The following is a 24,870-nucleotide window of genomic DNA, read 5'->3' on the forward strand; positions in this document are numbered from 1 at the left end:
TGAGGCTGATTATTTAAATAAGGTGTGATCTACCAATAAGCACGTCGCGCTCTGCACCCCTACCTGGCACGACCAAATATAACACGGCCCCCCGCGTTGATTCCTGATGCAGGGGGCTTCTGAACAAGCAGCTATATTTGACGAGTTGGGAATGAGTATGTGAAAGTGGCACTCACTAATAAAACCCTAATAAGGGTGTGGTGGGTGAAGTGGTTCCACCTGTCGCTCGGCGCAGAGATCCAACAGTGGTGTTAAAGTCCTGTTGTATTCTGTAAAGGTACACTACATTCTTTTCTCCAGGAGAGGTGAATATTTGTACGCTTTCATTACAGCACTGTGCAAAATAAAACAAGCTATGTTCCCTAACTAGATCAGAGGCGATTGCTCTAAGACAGCAAGGGAAGCTCAGATTCCCCTAAAATGTCAAAAAATAAGTGATCAAATATGTACTGTTGTGTGTACATGTCATTGAATAAATATGCACTACAACGCGATTAACATTTGTTTAGAATCAGCTTCTTATCACTGGTAAAGACGCGGCTTTCCTCTCAATCATTCCCGCAGATTCACAGCGATTTAAACAGTGAGGACGCTGAGCGTCCACAGAGTTCAATAGCGAAGCAGTGAATTGCAGTGAAACTAGACGAGTCATTGGATAAATGCTGGGCTTTGTCCCGCCCATCGGACGCTCAGCGTCTCTGGGGGTCTATGGGGCAGTGGGCTGGCCTCGGCTGGACACACTTCACATGGGCCAAGGCCATTTAAGCAGCCTAGCTCTGCTGGCCATTGAGAGGACACTAGTCAAGTCCCTGGAAAAGACGCCTTGTTGGTACGACAGGGTCACAGATCATTTTCTTGAAAAGGAACGGAGGGTAGAATTTACGTATAAATAAACAGACACATTATATGATGTAGGCCAAAATTGAGCTTCCCCTCTTTGAAAGACCAGCATCCACCACTAAATAGATGTACTGTATATGTACGCTTGAGGGTACCACAGTGACAGCAAAACATACAGCAAAACTAGAGAAATCTAGTTGCAGTCTTGCAGTTAGTGACACTGCAATATCCTCAGTCTTATCCTCCGCAAAAATCACAATTTTGTGACTAAAAGCTCTGTGACATTGTGCTGAAATGTGAGAGTGTGTCAGAGTCTGGGTTGTTGTATTTCACAGTGTGTGGGTTGGAAGGCTCTAGATCCCCAAACGAATGTGCACATGCACTGAACATGTGATACTTCCTTCATATGTCCCCTTTAAAGCCTTCATTATTGAGAGTCTTGCTTCAGATCTGAGTGGGTGGACTCATCAGATACACATATTAATGTTCATATGTCTAGTTTAACATCTCTCGAGCAGTGTATCTGTGCTTTTATTTTTTCTCTGGGTCCCCACAAATTAATGATTAAGAATGTAAACCCTGAGAGAACAACCTGCTTGCTCTTGATGAGTTAATATTAAACGTAACCCTGCGCAAATACAGTGAAACCATCCAAACTTAACAAGCAATTTCCTCCTAAAGCTCGCCTAAACAAAGTGTGTTTTGTAGTCTTTAAACCTGACGTCTAGAGACAACTACGGCACCGCTGTGTGTCGGGTGTAAGCCTGTTTACAACCGATGAAACAGTGGTGACATTCTTCATTTCGCCCAAAGTGCCCTTTTAACCAGATCTCATTCAAAAAGCAACGGCAGCTCCGTGATCTTAAACATTTAAAGGAGGCGATGAGGCAGGTCCATTGAACGTGATACAGAGAAGTGAAGCAGACGATCGGGGGAACGCCTGCGGCTTTTAAAAGACAAATATGATCGTATCCCTCCTGCTTCATCCTTTAATATCTTTTGCCGGCAGAGATACAAATTGTGCTCTCTCTACAGAAACAAGATGCCTTTTGTCTTCCTTAAAAGAAACACATGAATACTCATGAAAATTCCCAAACCTGTGGAGCTTGGAAACACTTTCTGCTCTGTTAATTACTAATGAGTTTTCTTTCTCTCTTTTCGCCTGAGCCACGACTCGTTTAGGAGCAAGCTTTCTGCTTGGTTAATTATCAAAAAATATGAAAGAAAGGGTTTCAGGGAGAAGACGAGGTAGGGGCTGCCGGACAATATTGAAGTGAAGCGAAGTATGAACTCCAGTGTGTAAATCAACGGTGTGCTTATTCTGAAAAGACAAGGCAGAGAGATGTGAGGTCTTTATAAATGTATCACACTTTGTCTTGTGACGCTGCAAGGGCTGAACATTTGACGTGACAATCTCAAGGAAAGAAACTGCAACGGATTCAGGGGATATGAAAAACGATGTGATCTCGACCTGAATACCGTCGCTGTCCAAACAGAAGAACTTTCACCGGAGAAAAACTTTCCCAACTTCACTTCAGTATGAGATTGTGATTCAAAGCAATCCTGGAGCTCTTCTATTGGTTCAATCATTAGAACACTTTCACCAAATGAATGGGTCATGGGCTGCATTCAAATCATCTCCACTTCATCTGAATCTCCATTTTTGGGTTGTCTGCTTTTTCTGCATAATTTCTCCAGTAACTACTTGCACTGTGTTAAATTTTCAAAGTGAACAGATGATTAGAAATGGCCTGAGGTACTTGTGAAGGCAGTGATTTCCAAACACAAGGTTTTGCTCAATAGAGACAAGATGCATAAATTTGTTTATGGCTGCACTTTACAGATTAATAATAAAAAAACAACAAAATATGTTAATTTTATAACAACAAATTGTATTCACTCTTAAAAAACATTTGACTTTTTTTTTTTCATTCATTATCTGTAACCCTTATCCAGTTCAGGGTCACAGTGGGTCCAGAGCCTACCTGGAATCATTGGGCGCAAGGCGGGAATACACCCTGGAGGGGGCGCCGGTCCTTCACAGGGCAACACAGACACACACACACATTCACACCTACGGACACTTTTGAGTCGCCAATCCACCTACCAACGTGTGTTTTTGGACTGTGGAAGGAAACCGGAGCACCCGGAGGAAACCCACGCAGACACAGGGAGAACACACCACACTCCTCACAGACAGTCACCCGGAGGAAACCCACACAGACACAGGGAGAACACACCACACTCCTCACAGACAGTCACCCAGAGGAAACCCACGCAGACAAAGGGAAAACACACCACACTCCTCACAGACAGTCACCCGGAGAAAACCCACGCAGACACAGGGAGAACACACCACACTCCTCACAGACAGTCACCCGAAGGAAACCCATGCAGACACAGGGAGAACACACCACACTCCTCACAGACAGTCACCCGAAGGAAACCCATGCAGACACAGGGAGAACACACCACACTCCTCACAGACAGTCACCCGGAGGAAATCCATGCAGACACAGGGAGAACACACCACACTCCTCACAGACAGTCACCCGGAGGAAACCCATGCAGACACAGGGAGAACACACCACACTCCTCACAGACAGTCACCCGGAGGAAAGCCACATGGACACAGGAAGAACACACTACACTCCTCACAGACAGTCACCCGGAGGAAACCCATGCAGACACAGGGAGAACACACCACACTCCTCACAGACTGTCACCCGGAGAAAACCCACGCAGACACAGGGAGAACACACCACACTCCTCACAGACAGTCACCCGGAGGAAACCCATGCAGACACAGGGAGAACACACCACACTCCTCACAGACAGTCACCCGAAGGAAACCCATGCTGACACAGGGAGAACACACCACACTCCTCACAGACAGTCATCCGGAGGAAATCCATGCAGACACAGGGAGAACACACCACACTCCTCACAGACAGTCACCCGGAGGAAACCCACGCAGACACAGGGAGAACACACCACACTCCTCACAGACAGTCACCTGGAGCGGGAATCGAACCCACAACCTCCAAGTCCCTGGAGCTGTGTGACTGCAACACTACCTGCTGCGCCACCGTGCTTAATTTTATTTCATTAAAAGGTCAGCATCAGAAGGACTGGCTTCTGACTGACTGTTCCTGCCTTGCGCCCAGTGATTCCGGGTAGGCTCCGGACCCACCGCAACCCTGAGTACTTACAGACAATGAATGAATGAATGAACAGGTCAGTTTTAATGTGAGGTATGGTGTATAGTCTCAACTACAGATTGAAAATACAGTCAAAATAAAGTGTTGTTTAACTGTGAAAAGAGATTTATAATGTGACTCAGTTTTGAGAGCTGAACCAAACTCCAATTATCATTCTATGAATTATCGCTCTTAATTATACCCCTCCACTCTCTCTTCTTCGCTGACTCAAGCAACATCGCACCCACCACCCTGTCTCCATCCAAGCCACTCAGAAACTCTGAGTACAACCCCCCCATGCCTGGCTTGTAAAGTGTAATGTTGATGTCACATGTGGTGAATGTAGAGGGTAAAGCTAACACCTTCTACACAGCAGATTGGAGTTCACATTCCAGATTGGATTAGCACAGATCTGTATTCACTGATAACTAGGGTTCCATTCCCTGCTCGGGTTAAGCACAGATCGGTAAGAACCGATGTTAACAGCAGATTTGAGATTCACATGGTACCTGATCATTTAAAGACAAAAAACACTTACACTTTCAATTACTGTAAATAATGTTCAGTAACAAGTAGGAAACTGAAATCTAATTGATGCTAACGACGCACTGACTGTGTTATTACCCACTTAGTAATCCATACAGAAAAGTGAAGCCAGATTAATTTCATTAGTAAATAAATACGTTCACCATGATTTATTACCACATGAATTATTATCAATATTAATTACTGGGGTCTACATGGCTGAGATATATTTATTACCCTCTGGAAATGAGGCCTATAGAAGGAAGAGAGGTTTACTGTTATGTGAATAATAGTGAAATGTCAAGGCCATGGCCATTTTAGTATCTGTTTAATCCGAAATATGACATCTACAGGAGCCTGCTGAAGTACACCAGCACCTGTACCTGCTGGAGGACAACGCATATATCTTCACCCAGTTTTACTGCGACATATTGAGAGGTGAGTGTTGTGTTTAAAAAGGGCGGGGATGTCTGGCCGTCCCGTATCTCTCGAGGACCATCATGTCTCATGTTCCAGCTCACTGGGCCGAGAAATATGGAGAGAGAGCACCGCACGGGCGAGGGGCATGGAGATTGCCTATTTTCATTGAAACTAGACACTGTTGATGTATTCCTTTTTATGAATTATGAACATCATCTACACTTGCGAGCGACCCAACACGGTTCTATATTTCATAACAGATGTTAAATGGACAGGGTGAGGGAAAAACTTGACTGTACGAAAGTGAAAAATGCCTTGGCTTATTGTGACGCGTTCTCTCAGAGGCACGACTGATACGACGAGCGGAAATCACATGCAATATTTCATCTAAACGTGATACTGCTGTCATAATCACCATGATTATCTTTGTATAGCAGAAGGAATAATGAGGTTTGCTCTTCAAGCTTTTGTATAATCGAATCTGTCCGTCATTAAATACACAAATGAAAAGGGAGCTAGTGTGGTGTGTTCTCCCTGTGTCTGCGTGGGTTTCCTCCGGGTGACTGTCTGTGAGGAGTGTGGTGTGTTCTCCCTGTGTCTGCGTGGGTTTCCTCCGGGTGACTGTCTGTGAGGAGTGTGGTGTGTTCTCCCTGTGTCTGCGTGGGTTTCCTCCGGGTGACTGTCTGTGAAGAGTGTGGTGTGTTCTCCCTGTGTCTGCGTGGGTTTCCTCCGGGTGACTGTCTGTGAGGAGTGTGGTGTGTTCTCCCTGTGTCTGCGTGGGTTTCCTCCGGGTGACTGTCTGTGAGGAGTGTGGTGTGTTCTCCCTGTGTCTGCGTGGGTTTCCTCCGGGTGACTGTCTGTGAAGAGTGTGGTGTGTTCTCCCTGTGTCTGCGTGGGTTTCCTCCGGGTGACTGTCTGTGAGGAGTGTGGTGTGTTCTCCCTGTGTCTGCGTGGGTTTCCTCCGGGTGACTGTCTGTGAGGAGTGTGGTGTGTTCTCCCTGTGTCTGCGTGGGTTTCCTCCGGGTGACTGTCTGTGAAGAGTGTGGTGTGTTCTCCCTGTGTCTGTGTGGGTTTCCTCCAGGTGACTGTCTGTGAAGAGTGTGGTGTGTTCTCCCTGTGTCTGCGTGGGTTTCCTCCGGGTGACTGTCTGTGAGGAGTGTGGTGTGTTCTCCCTGTGTCTGCGTGGGTTTCCTCCAGGTGACTGTCTGTGAGGAGTGTGGTGTGTTCTCCCTGTGTCTGCGTGGGTTTCCTCCGGGTGACTGTCTGTGAGGAGTGTGGTGTGTTCTCCCTGTGTCTGCGTGGGTCCACAGTCCAAAAACACACGTTGGTAGGTGGATTGGCGACTCAAAAGTGTCCGTAGGTGTGAGTGTGTGAGTGAATGTGTGAGTGTGTGTTGTCCTGTGAAGGACTTGCACCCCCTCCAGGGTGTGTTCCTGCCTTGCGCCCAATGATTCCAGGTAGGCTCTGGACCCACCGCGACCCTGAACTGGATAAGCGAAAACAACAATGGAGGGGTCAAGGGTCAAGCTGCGATCCAAATAGCGCCGTGCTCCCTACACATTGCATTTCACGGATTATAAAACTAAAACTACTACATACAGACAGTGCACAAGTTTGACAGGAAGATGTGATAATCGATTTGTTCACATTACAAACAGATACAGGTCACAGTCTGTGAACGTAAACCTTCCAAACAGTCAAATCTGATCTGAGCAAAAAAATCTGATTTGGTGAATGAGGCTTGTAATGTAAACGTAGCCCAAAAGCTTTTTCATCCAAGTGTGTTACGGTGTGTTAAATGGGTTTGGTATCAACATCAGTGTTGGTGCTGATTACCTTTGATACCAATCTGTGGGCCACCGGCTCTCAATCCACTGGGGTTGCTGAGAGGGACCGTGGGGGATGCCACTTTCTGCCATGACACCTGCGGGATGCTGAAGGAGTCATGATGTTTCCCATTGGTCAGAACCTGTCTGCGGAGGCTGAGGGTGGGCAGAAGGACCGTACTCCCTGGAGTCAAATTTCCAGACCCTGGGGTGCCATGATGCGAGGAAACACGTGAGCTACCAGCATGCACTCGGATGTGTGGGACCTGCTGCCCTGTTGTGGCCCCTAAAGACTGGGGCATGCTTGAGGGAGAAACCAGGAGGTTGCAGCTTTTCCCATTCATTGCCCTTGGTGCTGCTTTAGGCAAAGATACCAGCGGGCTAGAGGCATCCTGCTGTGAACACAAGGAGAAATAACCAGAACACACACGTTTGAAGGCTTCTAATAATGTTACTAGGTAGACTAATGTGGTATTAAGCAACCTGCCTAAGGACACTTACTGATGGTGCACTTAAAGGCAGAAGTGTTACCCATTAGACTACAACCAAGTCCTTTAATGAATGAATACAGAAGACGAACGTATAAATCACGGAATGCATTTTCACTCGCACATTAATTTACTGCGATAATGCATTTTTAAAATCCATTAGCACAAAGTCACAGGTCTAGTGGTGATACCAGAGATAAGTGAAACTTAACCAGAAATTCACCTCGCTCCAGAACCCTCTATGACTTTGACCTACAACAGTGACATCAGTTCTAAAACTAATATGCTGATGTGATTTAGATCTCTGGGTTCAGGAGGAGAAAGCCTGCTCCCACGTGAAAATAAATGAAAATATATAAATATATACTTGTGCAAACATCCATGACATTTTTTAGTAGTTCACTGTCAACATCCAGGCTATTAAATGAGCTCTGCTCAGAAAGATATGTGTTCGGTTCATTCCTACGTCTGATTCTCCATTCTTCTTAGGATTAGATATCTATTCTCCTTCCGTGGGTCGGCTGGGACTCCGAGTGTCTGTATATAGATCCCCACTTTTGTTGTTACCGCTCATAACTACAGAAAACACTAGTATGAAGCATTAGTTTCACAGCAATTAATGAATATTAACTCTTGAAGGGATCATTTAATTCACTTATAAGTCGGTGAACAGGTGCTGCAACAGCTGTACGTTGCTTATTCACTATTAAAGCTGGATTATTCCTTTAAAGGCCCTTTCCAGTGATAAACCTATTAACTCATCCATGTGGTGCTGTTTATACACTAAAAAATGGATCATGTGCGAAGTGCCCCTTGTCTCAGACAGCCAGGGTTTATTACATCATAAACCAAAGGAGCCAATCCTGCCAACTTGTGGGTGGGGCTTTTAAGCTTCAGGCGAGTGGCAGTCAGGTTGGTAGAGAAATATGTGAGGACTGATTACATATTCATTACCTAGATGTGTGTAATGAATGAAGGTGAAGGTGTAGAGGCAGAACTAAGACAATTTTAAGGCGATGGGACATTTTTCTTCTTGGAAAATAACTTATAAATTTGAAATTCTAATGAACTGAGATGCGTTTTCAGGAGATAAATCATCTGTGTCCTGAGGGACATTTGATGATATTAATATATTTATAAATGGTTGATTGGAAATAAGCTTAAAGAATGCTTAAAATATTGTTTATTAACAGTCTTTAGACATAGTCTTGGAATAAAATGTCATGTGAAATAGTCCATAATTTTATTTTACGTTATTATCATTACATGTAAAAACTCAAAAGGGCTAAATTCCCTCCTTAAACAGTCCCAGTAAACATTTAGCCGTTGATTCAACGTTGAAATAACGTAATGACTGCCGTCTAATCAACGTTCTCTTAAGGTTGAAAATGAAAGTTGAAAAGACGTCCAAACACAGACATTTAAAATACTATTAGACGTATTTTGGACGTCCATTGACGTTATTAATTGGTCCCGAAATAAATTACTTGTATAAAACGCGTTTTGGACGTCCACTGACGTTATCGATTGGTCACCACTTAACTAACTTATTAAGATGGATTTTGGACGTCCATTGACGTTTAAAATATGTCCTTGACGGACAGACTACTTTTAGACCTATTTTGAGAGTTCAGGAACGTTCCTTGTTTACTGAGGTACTAAAAATTAATTTAATGACTTATTTGACTACACTATTAATCACTACAGGTCCTATATGTGTTTCAGAAGTCCATGTTTAATTTAAACCATATTATATAAGACGTATTCCCTATAATATAATCAGTATTATGCCGTTAGCTTAGCACTTGATTTCAATGTCACCGAGTTTGGTTTAGTCTGTAATGCTCAGAGAGGGGGAAAAAATCATTTTTCAAGAGAAAAACTGTTTCAAAACAATAGGCAAAACACAGTTTTTCCTCAGAAAGAAAGAAGTTTCGAATAAAATGTGCGTTGCTGAGGTAAAATAAAGCTAGAGCCGCTCACCTGTGGAGAGTTGAGTTATTAGCAGAGAGTTGGCTTAAGGTGGACTGAGAACGCACCTTGGTGATGGTGGTGGAGGGGTGAAGAAAACGAAAACATGACGAAGGCGGGAAGACAGTAAAAATAAAGTAGTTCTGTGGAAAGAATTAAATGACAAATGAAAGAAACGAAAACGAAAGAAAGGGGAAAGTTGCTGTGCTGTTTGTTCTGTGGGAGTTTGGAGTTTGTGTCGGTGTCTTCGTCACGGTAGCGCTGAGTGTGTGTGTGTGTGTGTGTGTGCCAGGAATACATTACGTTGTGGGGACCAACACCTGTTTACACAATCACATACTAGGGACTTGTCTTTGTTGGGACTACAGCCTTGTCCCTTCAACGTATGTAATTGTGTGTTAAGATGAAGCCATATTTTAAGGTTAGGTAAAAATGAAGGTTAGTGCTAGTCTAAGTCCTGATGGTTAAAGTAAGGGTGAGACAAAATGGATGGACCATTTGTGATTGGGGTGGGGGCTGAGGGGGTTTGAGAATTCTTATAAAACTCTAACCCGTTTTTTTTTTTTAATTTCTTGAGTTTTCACAGCTTTATATGAAGGCATTTTAATGCCATTTCATAGACACACTCTAATATTGTTAGTAAGTAACATTTCCACTGTCGTTTTGTTCTTAAGACGTTAACACAACGCCTGTATTTTAAACAGCTATTTACACCGAAGCCTCTCAAAAATAAATCTCATATATTTCCAGTGTTCATTATTTACTTAGGGCGTCATGGTGGCACTGGAAGTAATGTTGCTGTGGTAGGTTCAACGCCCACTTCTGGTCACTGCCCGTGTTATCCTCCCTCACTAACCAAAAATGAATACAGAGTGAATGAAAAAATATATATCCTCTCCCTATTCACATTTTCTCATTTATGCACACCTCCAAAGTTCAGTCTTAGAATTTGGTTGCATTTCCTGCATTCTCGTGATCCAAACCATCCCAAATATTTGTGCTGAGGTCTAGGCTTTAGGAAGAATAGTCCACCATTGTTCCACCATTGGGCTTATTGGACTGTTGCACATCCTTTCAGACCCATATTTTTGAGTTGTCTACTCCCGGCACAGACATGGACAAAACAAAACAGAAAAAACAAAACAAAAAAAAAAAAAACAGAAAAACCATGGGCAATCAAAGTATGCAGAGCAACAGAGGGGCAATCTGTAATGTTGGAACTACAAAGTGCACCTTTGCAGTCGGTAGAGCTGAAAAATTGATAATGAATGTAGAAGGCAATTTTAAATTAATAACTGATCAGTGTATATTTGATTTTTTTCCCTCACAAAATATTGAACTAAGAAAATTGATTTAAATTACATACACCAATCTGTAGAAGTGCCTTGATTAATGTGCTTACGTACTTCCTCTTAGAAAGTCAAGAAAACATGTAAGTTGACCAGACTAACTGTATGTGTATCTGCGTTAGTGGCGTCTTGACTTTTCCCGCCCATGAGCAGCGCGCGCGGCTTTGTCAACGATCTCTACGCGCGCGTTCCAGTGTTTGCTCAGCGCCATGTTGTCATGGCAACGTCGTTATTTATACTAGAGCGACCTGAGAGGACTAACCCCGGTCTGAAGAACAATCTCAAGTGACTTTAATGGATAGAGTTCAGTCCTTGTGATGACCGAGGAGACATAGAATCAGTGCCGAGTTTGAAAAATCTTGTGACAGGTGACGGCTCAGTTTGAAAAAAAGGGTGGCCTCTAGTGGAAATGGCTGCTACACTTGTGAAGATCTGAAACGTCTTGTAGGTGTTTACCAGTTGTCTCTGGGATGGATGACCCACTTGCCTCTGATCATGGAATTTATCCCAAATCATTTCAAATAAACATTTGAAATCCTGCTGTCTCCCTGTAGCCAAGTCAAATTTTCCATGATCAATTGGTAAACCAAGAGAAAATGTGAGAAAACATGAATTCCATAATGTAACAAAACTGAAACACCTGGAGGAAACCCATGCACACACTGGGAGAACACACACCTGGTCACACTGGAACACCCACTTAATACGAAAAAAAAAAAATATATATATATATATATACTCAATACACAAAAATATATTTGCCTTCTCCCCGTACCTCACTTCTTTATCAACAACAAGGCAGCCATGATTTATTAGGGCTGACATTAAAAGCCATGACCAGCAGAGTGCAGTATTAGAACAGAAACAAGGCGAATCGGACGGCTGCCCTGTGACCACTATTGTTCCAGCACCTCATCACCCACAGAAGTCCACACACGCTTCAGCAGGGGATTGTGGCTCTCGGATTGTGTTGGAAAAGGAGAAAGGTTGAGAGACAGAGAGAGAGGTGTTATTTCTGTTGTATTATTTCTAAAAGTGGGCAGTTGCCTTTGCCTGTCCATTCGTGTGTAGATGAAAAAGGCCACTGGCAATTGGTCCCAGAGCACAGGGTATGCAGACTGGCAGATAGGGGGGTTATTTTTATCCAACACAGGTATCGCTGTTCTTATGTAGTGTAGATCAGATGTTCTCGGCCTTGTTAACCTCATGGTTCATTTGTTTATCTTCAGAAAATTCTAGAAACTCTGCACTGTTCTTACAGGGCCTATATTTTTCTTATCTAATAAACTGAATAAACTGCCATAGACACCACATTACAGACCACCTGCCCTCAATAGACATCAACCGGTGCTTGCTTTATCGCCCCCATCTGGTATGTCTGCTGTACAGTCCACGTCAAATGGAGATTTGAAAGGGTCAACCAATCAATTCCAGTAATTTTGTTTTCTCAACCTTAAGCTGTGAACTCCCCTCTGATGTGGTTTGTGATAGAACTGTGGGTTGAGGTTTGCAAGGAAGCTACAGAAGACATCGTAGTTATCCAGAGACAAGCCGCGAATAGCACTTCAGACTTACCTCTCAATTGCCTTGCTTGCTGTCAGGTAAGCCTGTGCCCTTTCACAGCCAAAGGTCTCCTCCTCATTACCTGCAGGGCCTTGTAACATACGTCTTTGGCAGATTTTCTCCAAGCACCATAACAAAAAAAAAAAAAAAACAAGCCTTGAAGAAACACTACCGGGTTTCAAAGTGATTAGCAGTACGAGCAACCCCCGCTTTTAAAGGTTCAGGGAGCTTAATTTCTCTCAAGCATGGCTAATGTCACCCGCTGGGTGAATGTCAAGGTAATGAGGAGACGCTCTGCCCACCGCATGTTCCAGCCACCTCATCAAGGTGCAAACCAAGCCAGGAAAAGTCTTTTCACTTCCCCACCTTTTTACCTTCTTTCTCTCAGTCAGCCAGTTAGGAGTGTTTTCAGCAGCGATGCTAGCTCTGCTAAAAATGTCTGCAATACACCATATTTCTGAACATACACACAAAGTACTCTTGCTAATTAGTGCTAGCAATGCTAGCTCTGCTAACAGTGACTGCAATACACCATTTTTCTGAACATACACACAAAGTACTCTTGCTAATTAGTAAATTGGGGAATTGCACACATAGTATTCTGTGCTGTGAGTTTATATATATATATATATATATATATATATATATATATATATATACAGTACTGTGTAAAGTAATGTTAAACCAGAAACTGGTCTCATATACATATTTAACTAAAAGGCCATTCCCAGGGGTCATACAATGTGTACAAATTATAGTTTTCACTTGTACAGTGTGCATCAAATATAGTTCGCCCTTCGTGGATGTACGCATAAATTTTGGACACATTTCAAATGTGACAAATCTTTTTTTACTAAACCCTAAAATTTTTACTAAACCTTAAGTTTAAATCAAAGCTCCAAAAGGCCAGAAATGGCAGAATTTCCTCCTGTGTGACATTCTCCACCAATATTTTACAGGGATAATTCAACATTTTTATTTGGGACCTAAGCTATAATAATAAATTTTATCTAGACAGGGATTAAACCTAGGCCTAGACTACACTATACTATTAGTGGTAGTTTCCCAGATGGGGATTAAGCCTATATTCTTGCACCACACAGCACATTGAATTGGGATTTTCCATTGAAAGGAGGATATAGTCCAGGACTAGCCTTAATCCCTCTCTAGGAAACCACCGCTAATATTGAAATCTATACTCAAAATGCCCTGCAGTCCAGGACACAGGATGCAGTATTGGCTTGTCTGCATTCCAAACGCGGGGTCATGCTAACAGCCCCCCTCTAGCTTCCATTGATTAGCCATTTTGGCATTTGTTGCTAAAGAATTTGAACAAGCATTAGAAAGTGCCGTTTATCGAGCACAGCGCCGAGGTGGGGTGATGAAAGTGCCCTGACATTGGAGTTCCCTTCACGTTTGCTGGCTCCTGTATTCTTTTACGCTAGTCGTTTCGGAGCGGATGACACCAATAAAGTAGCGCTGACTCATCATTCGCTTTGCTGCCGCAGCCGACGGGCAAAGGCCTCGTTTGAAGCTTCAGGTTCACCCTGAAGCGCTAAGCTAATTTCCCTGTTTCATGTTCTAAAGGGCATCCCATGGACCAGCGATTACGGTTTCATTTCCCAGTGACTTTGCTAACACCGGAGAGCACTGGAGCGGTGGGAGAAAATGGTGCCGTAAGCCGCTGAAATGGAGTTCTACTCCCAAACAGACACATAAGAACACAGGATGAAACAAATTACGCCGGCTGCTTGTGTTCATCACTACAGTAGATCAGGGAAGAGATCCTGTCATGTACCCTAAGGGCAGATCAAACATGGCGGGTTTTCGTGGGGTAAGATCACTAGCAGCCAAAGTGAAAGTTGAGTCTTTTGTGTTGTGTATATATTTATTTATTTGTGTTATTGCTGTCTCTTTTGTTGGGAAGAGATAAGGCGAAGGCTGGAGATTGGCAGTAAACGGCCCGCGCTATTTCACTGTGTCAACACTGACAGTTCTCATAAAACTAATAAATACGTGTCAGCAGCGTTTTCATAAAAATGCAATAAAAAACATGCAGAGATATTTTTTAAGTGCGGGGGAGTTTATAAGATTTTTTTCATTAATATTCTGACACCAACTCCCTCTCTCTCTCTCTCTCTTTCTCTCAATCTCCCCCCACCCCCTCCACCCCCACACTCTTGCTCTCGATCACTCTCTCCGGGTCCTAACTGCCAGGTTCTTCTAATTAAATGTAGTGCAAAACAACACTGCTAACAACTGACCCGCTTCCCTTAATAGCCCTTCAGGTCAGGGAAATTTAATAGCTGTCAGCATATGTGATATAACTTCTACTTACCACGTGCTTATGGCATAAGGAGCGCCAACATGGGGCACTTGCACTTGTCCACAAGACAGAACTCTTGGCTATCCCTCGAAATGACTAGCTGTCCTTCTTATAACACCTGATTCCCAGTACCTTTGTGTTCATCTGTGCCTTGGCAAGAGAGGACAGTGTTCTCTTAAAGGCAACTTAGACGATTCCGGAGAACTGCTGTTCACACAGGAAAACCAACTGCATCCCCACACCTCTTTATATTCATTTAGAAGCTGTCCATCTTTTAAGGTGGAATGGTATGTTTAGTAAGTAGACGAATATACATGGTACGTGGTTGAAATCGATGTTCTGAGGTCTCTCCACAGTCCAAATGCCTCCAGATTCTGATTCTCAGCCAGCAATGCACAAAGAAAAAGCCTGAGCCATTTCAGACCAATAAGTAGTTCGTGTCCTACTTACTGAGCCAGGCCTGCGGACAAACACTGGACCTTTTTCATGAACAATGTCTTTAACTGATGGAACCATCCATTACCTTTGGGAAAAGCTGGGGTGGTGTTTGTGATCTAATCATCCAACATCAGTGCCTGACCTCACTAAAGTTTATAAGGCTGAGTGCAACCAAATCCTTGCACCAATGTTGAAATATGTAGTGTAAAGCCTCTGTATCAAACCCCTTTGATATCACTTGGAGTTGGCCCTGTCCAGCAAGTAAACAGAGGCACACAAACAGGGCTTTCTTGGCTACTTTGAGAGGATTTGAGAGTCAGAGAGCTGGGAGAGGTTTTGGAGCTGGTGAATGGGTACATGGAGTGCAGCTACCCATCAGTCACAGCAGGGTGTGAGGTGGGCAGCTGAAGGTGTGTCATTAGCCCCCTGCTGGTTGCCTCCTGGTCTGGCCTTCCTCCCATTCGTCTTCATTAAAGAGGCGTTGACTGGGTCTCGGCGAGCAGATGGTCATTAATGTGTCCACCCTATCGAGGGGACGCTACCTGGAGGTCACACGTCACCCTGAGAATGGTGCCATACCACCTCTCTCCGCTCTGGAATGTCGGGAGTCTGGGAAGCATACGCCAGTTAGCCCCCAGTGCCTGTATAGACAGGTATCTTAGTAGCCGTTCCCACTGGGCAGACAGCTTTATTTCGGTGTGGGTGAGCACTCCTGATTCTCCAGATTTGGTAGGTATGCTAAAAAGTGGGTCATTAAGTCTCAGAAAGATTACTGGCCTTGCTTTACAAAGATAAACATTGGTGAGGTCAGATTCGTGTTGGCACTCTGACTGACCCCAGTGCTATTGAATGATGCGCCAACCCTCCAGACATTCCCAGGGGTCTTATACCCTTCTTGGCCCTGGGCATGGCGAGCTTAGACTGTCACATTTTGTTTCATGCTTTTCTATGTGCATAAATTATACAGTAGAGACAATGTGTGCCCAATTGAAAGCTTGTGTCCACTAAGGGCACTCATTACAGCAGCTGCATTCACAAGTTCTTATTGCTGAATGCCATTAATTGCTGACAGTAATGTTCTAATTCAGAGGTTCTCAAAAGTAGACGGTGAGGAGGTGGGAGCAACAAGGAGCGGTGTTTTCATTCAGAACACACTGACCCTTGATTACAAACCCAAGACACATCCCACTGAATTGATTTCTTTGGTGATTTGCACTTTAAAATGACTACGTCCTGTCTACGCTGTCATATCAACAAAAAGGTGAAGATATTAAAGAGTAAGTATATTAAAGTGTAATTGCAGGAGCTGGGTATCCACTGAGTATTCTTTTTTCAACATTTATATCCTAACCTTCATGTAACATACAGGGGTTAGACAATGAAACTGAAACACCTGTCATTGTAGTGTGGGAGGTTTCATGGCTAAATTGGAGCAGCCTGGTGGCCAATCTTCATTAACTCCACACTGCACCAGTAAGACCATGTGCATCCAATGGTTCAAACACTGCGTCCTGAAGGCGGTGCCGTGTATCAGGACGACAATGCACCAATACACACAGCAAGACTAGTGAGAGATTGGTTTGATGAAAATGAAAGTGAAGTTGAACATCTCCCATGGCCTGCACAGTCACCAGATCTAAATATTATTGAGCCACTTTGGGGTGTTGTGGAGGAGCGAGTCAGGAAACGTTTTCCTCCACCAGCATCACGAAGTGACCTGGCCACTATCCTGCAGGAAGAATGGCTTCAAATCCCTCTGACCACTGTGCAGGACTTGTATATGTCATTCCCAAGACGAACTGACGCTGTATCGGCCGCAAAACGAGGCCCTACACCACACTAATAAATTACTGTGGTCTAAAACCAGGTGTTTCACTTTCATTGACATCCAACCCCTGTATATATTCCTTTTTTTTTTTGATATTTTAATATTTTTGGGAGGGGTTTCAGCACACACTTACAAAATGCTTTGTCCAACATTGTTTTTACCCTTGCTATGGAACCTGACTTATGTTGCAATGAATGCTAACTCTCCCTGAAACTTTTACTCAGCAAATTAAGAGATTCGAATTCAAATATCATAAAACTACTTTGAAATGTCATAATAAAGTAACACAATGGGCTTCTTTAACATGTTTCTCATGCATACCACACTACACATTTATTTAATTCATCTCCTGAATAAAAACTAAGTCACACAGCTCCAGGGACCTGGAGGTTGTGGGTTCGATTCCTGCTCCGGGTGACTGTCTGTGAGGAGTGTGATGTGTTCTCCCTGTGTCTGTGTGGGTTTCCTCCGGGTGACTGTCTGTGAGGAATGTGGTGTGTTCTCCCTGTGTCTGTGTGGGTTTCCTCCGGGTGACTGTCTGTGAGGAGTGTGGTGTGTTCTCTCTGTGTCCACGTGGGTTTCCTCCGGGTGACTGTCTGTGAGGATTGTGGTGTGTTCTCTCTGTGTCTGCGTGGGTTTCCTCCGGGTGTCTGTCTGTGAGGAATGTGGTGTGTTCTCCCTGTGTCTGTGGATTTCCTCCGGGTGACTGTCTGTGAGGAGTGTGGTGTGTTCTCTCTGTGTCTGTGTGGGTTTCCTCCGGGTGTCTGTCTGTGAGGAGTGTGGTGTGTTCTCCCTGTGTCTGTGTGGGTTTCCTCCGGGTGACTGTCTGTGAGGATTGTGGTGTGTTCTCTCTGTGTCCGCGTGGGTTTCCTCCGGGTGCTCCGGTTTCCTCCCACAGTCCAAAAACACATGTTGCAGGTGGATTGGCGACTCAACAGTGTCCTAGGTGTGAGTGTGTGAGTGAATGTGAGTGTGTGTGTATGTTGCTCTGTGAAGAACTGGCGCCCCCTCCAGGGTGTGTTCCTGCCTTGCGCCCAATGATTCCAGGTAGGCTCTGGACCCACCGCGACCCTGAACTGGATAAGGGTTACAGATAATGAATGAATGAATGAATGAATAAAAACTAGCATTGCGATTAATCGGGATTAGTCAAAAATTGCCAGTGTGATTAATGTGATTATGTTTTTTAACCGATTGGCACCACTAGTATAGAGTCATACAGACCGGTCATTGTAAAATCCTGGCCTGGAACCTGGATCAAAGAGTAGAGCTTGTTCCTGTAGCAAAACCCAACACCCTACATATTGATACCTTCCACTTCCAAAGGAATGTTTCTGTGGGATGAGCAGGTGTTCAAAAACTGTTGGCTGCATAGTGATACTATCAACTTTTTTACAGGTTTGCTCCATAAACCAGGTGCCATCCACTGGTTTGGCCTACCCTGAGGTATTTCTTAAGGCTCTTTCTCCTTCCTGCATTAAATCCTGCTGAGATTTTTGAGAACGACGCACCTGCGACTCAGTCTCTGACCTCTTTAGAACTCTGTTAGCTGCCCCCTGTGGCTTTGAGAACTCAGCGCTGATTGTCAGGACTCTTTTATAGCTCCTACATTCAGATGATTGGCATTCGGTGTAATGTGACGCACCTGTTTAGCTGCCTTTGTAATTGTAATTTCGCTACTTAAACGTTTTTTTTCATGTGGTCTTTCGTTGTTTTATTCATGTTGAGGAATGGCAGGATTTTGCAGCTTATATTAAGATCTGAATAAAGGGACATATTACGAATAAAAGTCACATGTTCAGCGTGTGTTCACATTATTTTAGGGATCTGGAGCCCACCAACACCCACACACACACACACACACACACACACACACACACACTGAGAAACAAGACCACAGTCATTTTACAGTAGGCTACCTTAGTCAGTAACATACAGTTACGTAGAGTGCCCCTCCTTGTTGCAGTCTATCCAATCACATCACTGCACACACATCTATGTGAGAGCACAATGAGAAGGTTAAACAGTCACACACTCACACCTGTGGACAATTACCCATGCTCACCCAGTCACTCACTCACTCAATCACATACTCACCCAGTCACTCACTCACTCACCCGGCCACTCACACCTGTGGACAATTACCCATGCTCACCCAGTCACTCACTCACTCAATCACACACTCACCCAGTCACTCACTCACTCACCCGGCCACTCACACCTGTGGACAATTACCCATGCTCACCCAGTCACTCACTCACTCAATCACATACTCACCCAGTCACTCACTCACTCACCCGGCCACTCACACCTGTGGACAATTACCCATGCTCACCCAGTCACTCACTCACTCAATCACACACTCACCCAGTCACTCACTCACTCACCCGGCCACTCACACCTGTGGACAATTACCCATGCTCACCCAGTCACTCACTCACTCAATCACATACTCACCCAGTCACTTACTCACTCACCCGGCCACTCACACCTGTGGACAATTACCCACACTCACCCAGTCACTCACTCACTCACCCGACCACTCACACCTGTGGACAATTACCCACACTCACCCAGTCACTCACTCACTCACCCGACCACTCACACCTGTGGACAATTACCCACACTCACCCAGTCACTCACTCACTCACCCGACCACTCACACCTGTGGACAATTACCCACACTCACCCAGTCACTCACTCACTCACCCGACCACTCACACCTGTGGACAATTACCCACACTCACCCAGTCACTCACTCACTCACCCGACCACTCACACCTGTGGACAATTACCCACACTCACCCAGTCACTCACTCACTCACCCGACCACTCACACCTGTGGACAATTACCCACACTCACCCAGTCACTCACTCACTCAATCACATACTCACCCAGTCACTCACTCACTCACCCGGCCACTCACACCTGTGGACAATTACCCACACTCACCCAGTCACTCACTCACTCAATCACATACTCACCCAGTCACTCACTCACTCACCCGGCCACTCACACCTGTGGACAATTACCCACACTCACCCAGTCACTCACATACTCACCCAGCCACTCACACACTCACACCTGTGGACAATTACCCACACTCACCCAGTCACTCACACACTCACCCAGCCACTCACACACTCACACCTGTGGACAATTACCCACACTCACCCAGTCACTCACACACTCACCCAGCCACTCACACACTCACACCTGTGGACAATTACCCACACTCACCTAGGCACTCACTCACTCAATCACTCACCCGGCCACTCACACACTCACACCTGTGGACAATTTCACACACTCACCCAGCCACTCACACACTCACACCTGTGGACAATTACCCACACTCACCCAGTCACTCACACACTCACCCAGCCACTCACACACTCACACCTGTGGACAATTACCCACACTCACCCAGGCACTCACTCACTCAATCACATACTCACCCAGTCACTCACTCACTCAATCACTCACCCGGCCACTCACACACTCACACCTGTGGACAATTTCACACACTCACCCAGTCACTCACACACTCACACCTGTGGACAATTTCACACACTCACCCAGTCACTCAAACACTCACACCTGTGGACAATTACCCCAACTCACCCAGTCACTCACACACTCACACCTGTGGACAATTTCACACACTCACCCAGTCACTCACACACTCACACCTGTGGACAATTTCACACACTCACCCAGTCACTCACTCACTCACTCACTCACTCACTCACTCACTCACCCAGTCACTCACCCAGTCACTCACTCACTCAATCACACACTTACCCAGTCACTCACTCAATCACTCACTTTAACCAGCCACTCACACCTGGGGACAGTTTCACACACTCACCCAGTCACTCACACTCACCCAGCCACTCACACCTGGGGACAGTTTCACACACTCACCCAGTCACTCACACTCACCCAGCCACTCACACCTGCGGACAATTTCACACACTCACTCAGTCACTCACACCTATGGAGAGTGTCACACAGCCAATCCAACTACCATGTGTTTTTGGACTAGAGCATCTGGAGCAAACCTCTGCAGACACAAGGGGAACATAGCCTGTGGTAGTATTATTTAATCACCACTGGGGCTGTGTAGTGGTAGAGCGTGGTGGTAGTTCTTGCAAGATCTGGGAACTGTACCCACGTCTGCCATGTGGAGGTAGTGGTATCACCCTCTGTAAAGTACCAACCAACATATGGTATCTGTGGTATTTCTGTAGCATAACAATAACACAGAGAAGACTAGAGTTTATCTCCCTGCCTGAGCAACCTCACCATCTCACACCTTCACCAAGCAGAATAGGGTTCCAATCCCAGCTCAGGCACGAGCACCATACCTTGGTGTCCTTGTGCAAGACTCTTAACTGTGCCTACGTCAGTAACTTGACTGAAACTGTAAGTCCCTGCGGGTTAGAACCAGAAAGATTGAATGTGACCTTATGACAAAGTACTGTTTACTACCCTTTGTTTTTCCTGTGATGGATTTTGTCACATCCTTATCTACTTTCTCCTCTCTCTCTCTCTCTCTCTCTCTCTCTCTCTCTCTCTCTCTCTCTCTCTCTCTCTCTCTCTCTCTCATTCCCTCCGTGATAGTGTTGAGAGTGTGGCAGGTGCATGGGGGCAGCCGAAAGGACAGCGACTGAATTAAGGCATGATGAGTGGCCCCAAGGCTCTTCTAGTTCATCTGAGTACATTGTTCACCTCAAGTGAAGGCGATGCTGGAAGAGTAATGGACCAAATGGGTTTTCTCCCCCTTTTTTGCCGCAGCACTCTTGTCAGCTGCGAAGTGCGTAGAAAGACTAATCGCCTTTTCACCTCACTGACCCACCCTGACCCTTCGCTGGGGTCAGCTCAATGTGTGGCTGCTAATTCCCGCCCCACTCGCAGTGATTTATCGAGGACAGCCACCACTGGAGCTGCAGAGCTGAGATGAGGAGCGGGAAATGATATGATGTCAAAATATATAGACATGTATGAAGATCTGGGACTCAATATATCAGGAGTAATAAAATACACCCCCGACCACCCCATATAGGGGCCCTGGTCTATGGAAACGGATTCTCCAATGTTTTTTTTTTTTTAGATTATGAACTTGCCTTTATAACAAAATCTAGTGGCCAGGATATTTCAGAGACACTCAAACATGCCTGCCTCCTTCTGAGGGACCCTCTCTGTGAATAATTATTGTATAATTAATAGGTTTCTATAATGAAGCAGCCATTACACTGACATCTAGAGGCATGAATGTATCAGATTGTGTACAAAACCTGCTTTAAACATGGCTGCCCCTATATGGGGGACCCAGTCTACATAAATTTTTTTTTTTAATAATTCCTATTATTTATTTATTTTGCTTCATGAAACAAACATTGTTTTGACACCCGGTGGTCTGGATGTATCAGAAATTCTGTTCCCAACCTGTTTCAAACATGGCTGCCCCATATGTTGGACCCACTCCAGGGAGCATAACAATATTTATTTATAGACTAATAGTAATAATAATAATATTAATAATAATAATAATAATAGACTACTTTGTTTTTTTTTTCATCTTCTGTGAGTTGCAAAAAAATCAGAATAATAAATAATTCATTCATTCATTTATTATCTGTAACGATGTATCCAGTTCAGGGTCGTGGTGGGTCCAGAGCCTACCTGGAATCATTGGGTGCAAGGCGGGAATACACCCTGGAGGGGGCTCCAGTCCTTCACAGGGCAACACACACACTCACACACATTCACTCACACACTCAAACCTACGGAGCCAATCCACCTACCAACGTGTGTTTTTGGACTGTGGGAGGAAACCGGAGCACCCGGAGGAAACCCACGCAGACACAGGGAGAACACACCACACTCCTCACAAACAGTCACCCGGAGGAAACCCACGCAGACACAGGGAAAACACACCACACTCCTCACAGACAGTCACCCGGCAGAAACCCACGCAGACACAGGGAGAACACACAACACTCCTCACAGACAGTCACCCAGAGGAAACCCACGCAGACACAGGGAAAACACACCACACTCCTCACAGACAGTCACCCGGCGGAAATCCACGCAGACACAGGGAGAACACGCCACACTCCTCACAGACAGTCACCCGGAGGAAACCCACGCAGACACAGAGAGAACACACCAAACTCCTCACAGACAGTCACCCGGCGGAAACCCACGCAGACACAGGGAGAACACACCACACTTCTCACAGACAGTCACCCGGCGGAAACCCATGCAGACACAGAGAGAACACACCACACTCTTCATAGACAGTCACCCGGAGGAAACCCACGCAGACACAGAGAGAACACACCACACTCCTCACAGACAGTCACCCGGCGGAAACCCATGCAGACACAGAGAGAACACACCACACTCTTCATAGACAGTCACCCGGAGGAAACCCACGCAGACACAGAGAGAACACACCACACTCCTCACAGACAGTCACCCTGAGGAAACCCATGCAGACACAGAGAGAACACACCACACTCTTCATAGACAGTCACCCGGAGGAAACCCACGCAGACACAGAGAGAACACACCACACTCCTCACAGACAGTCACCCTGAGGAAACCCATGCAGACACAGAGAGAACACACCACACTTCTCACAGACAGTCACCCGGAGGAAACCCACGCAGACACAGGGAGAACACACCACACTCCTCACAGACAGTCACCCGGAGGAAACCCACTCAGACACAGGGAGAACACACCACACTCCTCACAGACAGTCACACGGAGGAAACCCACGCAGACACAGGGAGAACACACCACACTCTTCATAGACAGTCACCCGGAGGAAACCCACGCAGACACAGGGAGAACACACCACACTCTTCATAGACAGTCACCCGGAGGAAACCCACGCAGACACAGGGAGAACACACCACACTCTTCATAGACAGTCACCCGGAGGAAACCCACGCAGACACAGGGAGAACACACCACACTCTTCACAGACAGTCACACAGGGAATCGAACCCACAACCTCCAGGCCCCTGGAGCTGTGTGACTGCGCCACCGTGCCGCCTTAATAAATACTTACGTTCATAATTATTCCTTGCTATTTCTGGCTGGCGAAATAATTGATAGCTTCTAAAAAGCAGTAACTGACCCAGGAGCAGCCGAACTTTTGGACTGTATTGTATTAGACTGAAATGAGGGAATGTGATCGCAGCTACAAGTGCTTAAACTCTCTCTGAAGCATCCCTTTGCACTATTTTGCTTTCTGTTTTCTAATTATTTAATGGAAATTCAGCAGAGATCAAGGCGTCCTCGCCACCCTCTCTCCATCTTAATCATCTATTTCAGCTCAGAGCAGATGGAAGTCTGGCGTCTCTTGGTTTCTGCGCATTAGCCGGGTGTGAGTGACACTTAAATCGCACAGAAACTGACAGAGACTCATGAGGTCAGGCGCGAGGCTAGCTTTGGCTTGTTAAGGCTCAGAGAAGCGCCAGGCTCTAACTCGTGTCAGCGTTTGCTCTGCAGGGGAGGGCTGCTGAGGCTGATGGGACTTTTTTTTGTTGTTGCTGTTGCTTGTTGTTGCCTGTACACGGTGGCTCTGATGGAGAAGGCTTTGTGTGATGGACTCGGCTTTTCAGACTCAATGAAGGCTGAGCGAGACGGATCCAAGTCTGTGTCAGAGTTGCTCTGGCTGTCTGCTACTGTTTTGTTTCAGGGACGAAGGCTGGCAAGGAGTGGACGATCACCGTGTCTTCCCAGAGCTGACGATCTCCCATCTGCCAAGCTCAGACTGCCATTGCTGCAAATTGTGGACATGGCAGAAAAGGGAAAATGGTCAAAACACCAAGGGAAAAGTGGTAAAACATGGCAGGACAAGAGTATGTTTTTGACAAGTGTTACTGGCTCAAAGTACATGCTTGCACATGGAATACTAAGGTAGCAAATACTGAGGGTATAAGGGCTTCAGTGTGTTGGCCCTATCATCAGTAGTGAGTTCTCACTGCCCAATGATGACAGTGATTTGTGATCAGAAATCCAAGAGAGCTCAGTTGGCCTCTGGGTTGAGAAAGATATCAAGGTGGGGTCTAAT

The 24,870-nt window shown here is 45.4% G+C and overlaps 1 protein-coding gene across 2 annotated transcripts in view; it reads right to left on the reverse strand.

Moving 5' to 3' along the window:
• Positions 1-9,382, reverse strand: part of glis3 (GLIS family zinc finger 3) — a 37,726-nt gene extending 28,344 nt beyond the window's left edge. Inside the window, exons 1-2 of one of the 2 annotated variants that reach the window (XM_066650891.1) lie at positions 9,283-9,382; positions 6,822-7,206 (exon numbers count right to left, since the gene is read on the reverse strand). In XM_066650891.1, the coding sequence (XP_066506988.1) occupies positions 6,822-7,155 (334 nt within the window). In that variant the 5' untranslated portion in view covers positions 7,156-7,206; positions 9,283-9,382. The remainder of the gene's footprint in view (positions 1-6,821; positions 7,207-9,282) is intronic. The other variant, XM_066650892.1, reaches the window with a different exon arrangement.
• Between the last annotated feature and the right edge of the window lie 15,488 nt (positions 9,383-24,870).

Source organism: Hoplias malabaricus, chromosome 18 (assembly GCF_029633855.1).
Source record: "Hoplias malabaricus isolate fHopMal1 chromosome 18, fHopMal1.hap1, whole genome shotgun sequence".
Taxonomy (NCBI): domain Eukaryota; kingdom Metazoa; phylum Chordata; class Actinopteri; order Characiformes; family Erythrinidae; genus Hoplias; species Hoplias malabaricus.